Source organism: Chiloscyllium plagiosum, unplaced genomic scaffold (genome assembly GCF_037043375.1).
Source record: "Chiloscyllium plagiosum isolate Xiang-an unplaced genomic scaffold, Cpla_swu_hap1 HiC_scaffold_17, whole genome shotgun sequence".
In the NCBI taxonomy this organism is placed as follows: domain Eukaryota; kingdom Metazoa; phylum Chordata; class Chondrichthyes; order Orectolobiformes; family Hemiscylliidae; genus Chiloscyllium; species Chiloscyllium plagiosum.
Window position 1 is genome coordinate 62,671,799 of NW_028270155.1, and position 9,902 is coordinate 62,681,700.

At 44.7% G+C, this 9,902-nt stretch overlaps 1 protein-coding gene across 1 annotated transcript in view; it reads left to right on the plus strand.

Annotated features, from left to right (window-relative positions):
- The window catches only part of LOC148147374 (uncharacterized), an 89,753-nt gene extending 85,854 nt beyond the window's left edge, over positions 1–3,899 (plus strand). Inside the window, 2 exon segments of the mRNA XM_087995598.1 lie at positions 2,265–2,383; positions 3,812–3,899. Coding sequence (XP_087851724.1) covers positions 2,265–2,383; positions 3,812–3,860 — 168 coding nt within the window. The 3' untranslated portion in view covers positions 3,861–3,899.
- Positions 3,900–9,902: the final 6,003 nt, after the last annotated feature.

The following is a 9,902-nucleotide window of genomic DNA, read 5'->3' on the forward strand; positions in this document are numbered from 1 at the left end:
CTACCCCATGGTTAATGATCTCTCTGCCAAGGGAAACAGGCTCACTCTGCCTCAAGCGCCTATTGCATTGTCCATCTCAATTAAATTTCTCCTCAACCTTCCCTGTTCCAAAAAAGCCTGGTCTCTCCAATCTGTCCTTGTGTTCTTTATTCCTGGTGATATCTTTGTCAATCTCTGTGTACATTTTCTCTGTGATCAAATCCTTCCAGTAACCCTGTAAATGGTGTTGTGTGCAGGACTCCACCAGTGGCTGACCTAGATTGAGCTGAAGCTCTCTGCTGCTATATTTTACCCCTTGGTTAATCAACAATCCCATTGGCCTTCTTTGCAGCTGATCGACCTAATTTGTAACCTCAGGGAACATGTGCTCCACAGTCTCTCTATTCCTTCACACTGCTCAGTATTCCACCATTTATCGTTTCTTCCCTCACCCATTTGCCCCCTTCCAATTCCCTACTTACATTTCTCTCTATCGCGTTTTCTCCCAGCTCAGTGGTAATCTCTCTGATGCCTGAAGCTTTCTTCCTCACTATCCATTTTTATAACATCTGCAAACTGAATCCTGTCCCTACATCCCTGCCCCAGAGGAGTGACATCACAATTCTGAACAGGTTCATTAGAAAATACCTTGTCCAACATGAGAAGCATCCTGGATTGCCACGTGCTACAGGGTGTGTACTCAACACAACTGAGGCGCCCCACCATGTCCTTTTTCATTGCACAGCGTATAAACTTACCAGAAAGACAGAGGGTTGTGCCTTATTTGAAAAATAGTCCCAGCTACTTGGGATCTGCTCCTCCCCTTGTGCTGATGTCACACTATTCTTTTATATTCCCACTGCTCCCATTCCCTTCCCTCCAGGCTTTCCATTTCAACTTCATTTGTTTCGACCTGATTTCTTGATCACAATGAAGTTATCAGTAACTGAACTGAAACATTTCCCTGTGAATCACTGATCTGCCTTGCTCTGTGATGCCACTTTGTTATTTGTTTCATGCTGTGTCCTTCAGCTCCCTTTGCTGTGACTCTGCTACCCTGCCATTGAAATCACTGCAATTACTCCTGTGACCCACCTCACTCACCTGACTCTCTCCATCCTTGTGGGATCAGACATTGTCATTGATGAGCCGAGGAAAGAGGCAAGTTGGCAATAGTCAAGGTCGAGGCATTTCAAGCTCAAATGATCCAAGGGCAGGCTGTTTTCTCCCAGAACCCCTTGCCAACCCAGCGCCAAAAATAAAACACGCCACAAATTTTGATGTCTGCAAATGCATCAGGCAAGAGAGAATCCCAAAGCAAAGTCTAGATGCCCAGTGCACATTTCTCTCACACATAACAGGCCACTGTGAGCTATCATTTTTCCGACAGTCCAACATGTCATGATCATTGATGCAGATGAGATTGGAAATGTGTCATCCATTACACAGCAGACCCAATTGTTGGAGTTGTTTGTCACCTTTGCAGAAATCGTGGTTTCTGAGGGTTCGTTTTGAATTGCTACATGTCTATTTTGGTTTGACTGTCTCTTTCTCCAGTGTATGAAATGTCCTTCATTTAGGCGGCATTTGATGTAGATTTAACAGAATAGAACAGAAACAATTAATTAAAAAGGACTTCAACAATCCTGGTTTCTAATCCTCCGCTGTTTTGTCCAGCTGCTCCATTTTGATTGACAGATATTTCTCTGATCCTTTAGACCTCGGTTTCTTCTGCACATTGAATGGGAGCTGGGTGGGAGCTGGAGTTTTAAGGAACATTCAGAATAGTTGGTTGAGGCTGAACTGCCTCAATTCTGATGTGAAAAGAAAACAGGGTCACCCACTGGCAACGAAGCTGGTTTGACAGACTCTGCAAGATGGCACAATCCACTTACATCTCCACCTGCTCACAGCCATGGGACACTGTCTTCTGGGAGCTAAAGGCAGCGTGGATTACAAGGGCACCTGCAATCACTGTGCAGCTGAAGGCTGGTACAGCCAGTATTGGAAATTTCCCTCTGCACCAGTGAGGCATGTTGTACTGGAGACTGGACTTCTTTCGTCTTGTCCATATTTGATGTTTCCATTTGCTTTCCTTTTTCATGTTATTCCTTCAACCTCTCCTCTTTCAGCCTTGAGTTAAGGTATGAATTGGTGGAAGTGCCTTTAGAACATTTCTAACGGCTTTCAGGATTTTTGTGATCAGCCCTTAAATATGGTGGACCTGTGGCTAGATCCCTGATGGTGCTTTGATGTAATAACATTTAGAATTTTCTTTCTCAAAGGATTATCACAGTAACGTTGCCTCAGATGTTACTTCATCGACACGGTCTGTTGCATTGATTATTGTTGGCACTTTTATCATTTTCATAGTGATTACAGTTCACTGCTATGAGACAATCAGGTAAGAAAATCTGCTCTCAAGGCTGTCATTCTCCTTTTGAAGTGTATTTCTGCTGCAAACCCATTCTGTTTTACATTTACACATTGTTCATTCTGAATTGTTATTTCTTTCAATCAATTACAGGCTACATGCACATTCGCTAATACAAACTGATTGGATCAAGGGACTAGTTTCCATGTTTTACTTTGATTTCAGTGTATGCTTTGATTATTTGAATTTCTTCACACAATGAACAGTATAATAACAAACCCAAAGCAATAATCAGCTATTAATAAACCTTTGACGAGGAGAAGGGAAAATGTTGAATCAAATGTTGCTGTCTTGAATTGCCAACAACTCCTGAACGTCACAGTGACCATTCCAATGTGATGGTCCATGTTGCAAAACTTGCAATCCCAGCCTGAAATTCTTTGTATTCTTTGATGTGGGCAGATGGAAAACTGCAGGCTGGGTAGGAGTAATTAGAATATGGATTCACAGCGTGTATGAGGGGTAAATCCACACAGGATGTTCGCACCTACACACTGAAAGAATCTAAAACATTAATCTTTAGGTTTTTTTATCAAATTGTTCATTTATTCATGAAAGCTCCTCTCATGGACTTGTCTTCTGAGTCTTAGCTTTTCGTAGGAGCTGATGCTTGACTTTACCCCCCTCCTGGGAGGGACTTCAATCAGTTCACCCGTGGCCAATAGTACTGACTATTTTGAATTTCCGATGATGTGTCAAGTGAAATGTTGCCTTTGTTAAAGTGTTTCAAGTTTGAAATTGTGGCAAATCAACGGTTGTAGTTTCAAGTTTCATTCTGGAGACTTGAGCACCTGATCGAGGCTGGTACCTCAGTGAAGTGTAAATGAAGTGCTGCAGTGGCAGAGGGGCTGTCTTTCAGATGAAGCATTAAATCAAAGGCCTCGCTGCCCTCTCAGGTGGATGGAAAAGATCCCCTGGGCCTCTACTGAAACACAGCTGGGGAGCTAGACCAAAGTGGGTTATACTCTTGTACTTGGGTATCTGTGAGGCCCATTACCAACCCCATTGCTGCCTTGAGACAAGGCAGGGTCTGTTAATGTGAAGAGTGCTGCACTTGCTGGAATTCCCAGCTCACCTCTGACACAGCCTCAAACCTGCCACAATGTACAGGATGTAGCCTGAAGGTGTAGGCCTGTTCCCTCACAATCAGGATTTCAGATTAAACTCAACTCTGGACAAACAATCATTCTAAATTCCTGTCTCTCACAGATTAACCCAACTTGTTCCCTCCCAATTGTTGTTTTTATTGTCAGAAACTTGTATCTTAAAGTCATTATGAGTAAAGGTGTGTCAGTATTTCAAGTCATGTCAAGGTCAAGCGAATGAAGACAATTGGCTCTAAAATATACTGTCAGTGGTTTGCTCCTTTTGAATATTTATATCTTCTTTCTTCAACAGCAGGATGATGTGGCCTTCAGGAAAACCGACAGGACGTTCCCGGTGCTAAGCAATTTGAACAGAATGATCCTGGCTTTTACTTCTCGAGCTGGAAATGTGTTGCTGGAAAAGCGCAGCAGGTCAGGCAGCATCCAAGGAACAGGAGAATCGACATTTCGGGCATAAGCACTTCCTGAAAAAGGGCTTATGCCCGAAACATCGATTCTCCTGTTCCTTGGATGCTGCCTGACCTGCTGCGCTTTTCCAGCAACACATTTTCAGCTCTGATCTCCAGCATCTGCAGTCCTCACTTTCTCCTCGAAGATTTTACCTCTCGAGTGCCATTACATTCTGTGGCTGGAATACTTTTCAAATAGATGAAGAATTTCCAAAGTTTCTGCTAATGAAGAGACACAAACATAACCTTGTAACCAGAGCTGGTAATTTCTATGTCATATTACATCATGACTGCTTGGAACAAACCTCCAGAATATCTTCTTCCAGTGACAGGTTTGTCTCTGAAGCCAGTCTTCCTTTGTTAAATTGTTTATCGCTGTCAATGGATTCCAATCTCACCTTAATGACTGCTCAGCTTGGAGTGTGGGTGAAGAAAGAGGAGGAAATAAATCATTCCTCGATCTTAGTGTTACACTGCACCAAACTGTTTCGAAAAATGGAGAAAGCTAGTTCTCAGTCTTGAACCAGGAGTGCACACTCCTTCCTATTCACTGCCTCGGTGTTCTGCTTTCAGGATGTATGTCTGTCCAGCTCAAACAGCATTGCTGAAACCCAAGAAGCAAACTGCTGTGATTCTGAAATGGGCAGCTGACAGGCCTCATGGCTTTCCATCATGAGATAAGGACAATGGGAAACATTGTCATTCATAATGCAATGGGTGTATGTCATTCATAATGCAAACCACTGCAACACAGTGCTATCCCTGTCTGTCAAACCTGGCTGAGGTATTTTACAAAGCTAGTCATAAAGCACATGGCGAGAAGGCAGAATGTAAAGTTTCGGTGCTCCCCACTTATTGTTCTCTGTCTCTACTTCGGGTCATGATTTGGAGATGCCGGTTTTGGACTGGGGTGTACAAAGTTAAACATCACACAACACCAGGTTATAGTCCGACAGGTGATTATCACCTGATGAAGGAGCGTCGCTGCGAAAGCTCGCGTGCTTCCAATTAAACCTGTCGGACTAGAACCTGGTGTTGTGTGATTTTTAACTTTATTTCGGGTCAATGTGAAGAATGTTTTGCTTTGCTTACATTCTGCTTCTGTGATATTTTGGGCCGATTTACAAACCAGCATCGAGAACCCTAATCCAGATGAACTCCACAACCAAACCCCAAGCCCCAACAGAATTGCTTTGGTGTTGTTATATTTGAATTCAAATGATTTAATTGGTCAGGAGGTGAGTTCCTGAGGTACCAAGTGTTTCCAGGAGATGGGAGCTGTCAGGTTGGTGTCCATGCCAAAGACAGGTGGCAGCCATGTTGGGGATTGCTGCTGCTTTGAAGAGAATAGAGTGAAGGGAATAGAGAATACCTGAGATGGCTGGCAGAGTCAATGGGTCTAGACAGTGCTGTGAAAGAGAAATGAAAGTTTCATGCTTTCACCGCAGCAAGTGGGTTGGGAAGGAACATGTTATTGAACAAGACCGTTAATATTTAAATCGTTGTACAGTGAACCTGACAGCTCTGTGCTAACAGACTGTTGAGATACACCAAGATAACATTTAAATGTCAGTTCTGTAATGGCCTGGTACCTGAACCAGCTCCTTGTGGCACAAAGGGACCATTAATTATTGCCGAGTGGCATTTCTTTCCCTTCCCCCACTGGTCCCATGCAAATTGCAAACTGTCACAGAGACCCTGGGATCCTGAGACAAACACCACGACTATGATTGTCATATCTCACTCACATTGAGTCCCAATAATTAGCTCTTTGAAAATCCAGCCCCACTGTGTCTTTACAGTGCAATGGTTGTGATGTTTCGTGGGGTGATTGAACATAGAACAGGACAGCACAGTACAGGCCCTTTGGCCCTTGATGTTGTGCCGACATTTTATCCTGCTCTAAGATCAACTAACCTCCATCCCCTTCATTTTACTATCATCCCTGTGCCTATTCAAGAGTCACTTAAATGTCCCTAATGTCTCTGACTCTACCACCACCGCTGCAGTGCAGTCCATGCACCCACAACTCTCTGTGTAAAGAACTGACCTCTGACATCTCCCCGAGAACTTCCTCCAATCACACTCATATTATGGCCCTAGTGATCTCCATTTCTGCCCTGGGAAAAAGTCTCTGACTATTCACTCTATCTATGTCTCTCATTATCTTGAACACCATTATGAAGTCACCTCTCACCCTTCTTTGCTGCATTAAGAAAAGCCTCAGCTCCTGCAACCTTTCATCATAAGTCCAGTTCAGTCCAGGCAGCATCCTGGTAAATCTCCTCTGCACCTTCTCTAAAGCTTCCACATTCTTCCTATAATGAGGTGACCGGAACTGAAAGCAATATTCCAAGTGTGGTCTAACCAGGGCTCTGTAGAGCTGCAGCATAACCTTCTGGCTCTTAAACTCAATGCCCCTATGAATGAAAGCCAACACACCAATTGCATTCTTATCTGCCCTGTCAACCTGGGTGCAAACTTAGAGGGATCTATGGACATGGACCCCAAAATCCCTCTGTTCCTCCACACTGCCAAGAATCCTGCCTTTAACCTTGTATTCTGAAATCAAATGCAGTCTTACAAAATGACTCCCTTCAGACTTTTCCAGGTTGAACTCCATCTGCCAGTTATCAGCCCAGTTCTGCATCCTGTCAATGTCTCGTTGGAATCTACAACAGGCCTCCACACTATCCACTACTGCACTGACCTTGGTGTCATTGGCAAACTTACTAGCTTTAAACTGAGGGCTGATAGTTATAGGATGGATGTCAGATGTAGCTTCATTATTCAGAGAGTATTAAGGACGTGGAATGACATGCCTAAAACCGTAGTAGAATTGCCAACTTTCAGGGCATTTAAATGGTCATTGGATAAATATATGGATGAGAATGGAATAGTCAATCCTTTCACCTTTTTGCAGTCGGTGAGAGAGAGGGATGCAACGACCAGTCAGAAGTGAAGTGCACACATTTCCCTTTCCATTTTCAGTTGTGGTTTTCAGCCATGGTTATTGCCCATTCCTCACGAAACCACATCCCAATTTGGAGAATACTCCTCTTGAAGACTTCAGCTCAGAAGGAGACCAAAGCTGAAACTTTATTGCTGGAACAGCACAGCAGGTCAGGCAGCATCTAGGGAACAGAAGATTCGACGTTTCGGGCACATGCCCTTCTTCAGGAATGAGCAGAGAGTGTTCAGCAGGAGAAGATAAAAGGTAGGGAGGAGGGACTTGGAGGAGGGGCGTTGGAAATGTGATAGGTGGAAAGAGGTCAAGGTGAAGGTGATAGGTCGGAGTAGGGTGGAGGCGGAGAGGTCAAGAAGAAGACTGCAGGTCAGGAAGGCGGTGCCGGGCTGGAGGGATTCGGCTGAGGGGGGATGAAGAAACTGGTGAAGTCCAAGTTCATCCCCTGTGGTTGGAGGGTTCCCAGTCGGAAGATAAGACGCTCTTCGGCTGAGACAAGGTGGGGGATACAGAAGGAGACCATCCAAGCCATCGTGTCCACGCTGACTGTCCAACAGCACTGTGATTAGTGCCACTCTTCCGCCCTTTTCCTGTACCTTACAAGTTTTATTTTCTCTGCACCTAGTTACCAGTTCTCTCCTGAGAGCCACTGTTGAATCTCTTTGTGCCACACTGTGGTCAAGCTAAGTTTTTGTATAGCTGGATAGGATAAATAGACAAAGTCCTTTCCCTGGGGTGGGGGAGTCCAGAACTAGAGGGCATAGGTTTAGGGTGAGAGGGGAAAATATAAAAGAGACCGAGGGGGCAACTTTTTCACAGAGGATGGTACGGGTATGGAATGTGCTGCCAGAGGAAGTGGTGGAGGCTGGTACAAATACAATGTTTAAAAGGTATCTGGGTGGGTCCATGAATAGGAAGGGTTTGGAGGGATTTGAGCCAGGTGCTGGCAGGTGGGATGAGATTGGGTTGAGGATTGCACTGAAGGGTGTGTTTCCATGCTGTACATCTCTATGACTCTATGGTGGGGTTCACATCGGTGTCACAGGTCGGCGTAACAGCGAGCGCTGAAGGGCCTCTACTGCGCTGTATTGTTCTATGTTGTTCTATGTTCTATGTTCTAACCCAGCCTTCCACTTCATCATCCAACTCATTTATAAAAACCACAAAGAGCAGTGGTCCCAGAACAGATCCCTGTGGACCGCTGGTCACCGAGCTCCAGGCTGAATGATTTCCATCGACTATCACCCTCTGTCTTTTGTTGGCCAGCCAGTTGTATATCCAGACAGCCAAATTTCCCTGTATCCCATTCCTCCTTACTTGCTGAATGATTCTACTATGGAGAACCTTATCAAACTCCTTGCTAAAATCAATGTACATCACATCCACTTCTCTCCTTTCAATGTTTTTTGTCACACCCTGAATGAATTCAATAAGACATCTGAAAATGACCTGCCCCTCACAAAGCCATGCTTTCTCTAATCAAACTATTTTTCCAAGTAATCATAAATCCTGTCTCTCAGAATCCTCTCCAATACTTTGCCCACCACTACGCAAGACTGACTGGTCTGTAATTCCCAGGATTATACCTATTCCCTTTCTTCAACAAAGGAATAACACTTGCCACCCTCCAATCATCTGACACTACTCCAATGGACAGTGAGGAGGCAAAGATCATCGCCAAAGGCACAGCAATCTCTTCCCTTGCTTCCTTTAGTAACTGAGGGTGTACTTGTCTGGCCCAGGGGATTTATCTATCCTTTTGTTTTTCAACATTTTCAGCAAATCAACCTGTTCAAACATATCTGTCTGTTTCACGCTGTCCTCACAAAAGACAAGGTCCCTCTCAGTAGTGAATACTGAAGCAAAGTATTCATTAAGGACCTCCGCTACCGCTTCCAACTCAAAGCACAAGTTCCCTCCACTATCCCTGATTGGTCCTCCCCTCACTCTGGCCATTCCCTTGTTCCTCACATAAGTGAAGAATGCCTGAAGGTTTTCTGTAATCCTACCCGCTTAACCTTTTTTGATACTCCCTTCTAGCTCACCTTAAGTAAGCTTCCTTCTTCCTCTTGACTAGATGTTCCACATCCCTTCTTACCCAAGGTTCCTTCACCCGACCATCCCTTCCTTGCCTCAGTGGTACAAACCTATCCAGCACTTGCAGCAGCTGCTCCCGAAACAACCTCCACATTTCTGTCATGCATTTTCCTGAGAACATCTGTTCCCAGTTTAGGTGTCTCAGTACCTGTCTAATAGCACTGTAAGACCCCCTAACCCAATTGAATACTTTCCCATACCATCTGCTCCTATCCTTCTCCATGACTATTGTAAAGGTCAGGGAGTTGTTGATGACTATCACTGAAATGCTCTCCCACCGAGAGATCTGACACCTGGCCTGGTTCATTGCCAAGCACCAAGTCCAATACGGCCTTCCCTCCATTCCGCTGATCTCCATATTGAGTTAGAAATCCTCCCTGGACACACCTGTCAAAAAACTGTTCCATCCAAATTATTTGAACTAAGGAAGTTCCAATCAATATTAGGGAAGTTAAGGTCACCCACGACAACAACCTGTTACTTCTGCACCTTTCCAAATTCTGCCTTCCAATCTGTTCCTCCAATTCACCTAACCTGCACATCTTTGCATTGTGGGAGGAAACCCACGCAGACAATGTGCAAACCCCCACACAGAGAGTCGCCTGAAGCTGGAATCAAACCTGGTCAGAGGGTTCCCTGGCACGATGAGGCAGCAGTGATAACCACTGAGCCACCGTGCCACCTCAGGATCTTGGGGGGTCTGTAGAAAACTCCCAATAAAGTGACTGCTCCTTTCCTGTTTCTGACTCCCACCCACACTGTCTCTGTAAACAAACCCTCATCGATGACCTCCCTTTCTGTAGCTGTGATACTGTCCCTGATTAGCAATGCCACTTCCCCATCTCTTTAACCTCCCCTTCTATTCCTTTTGA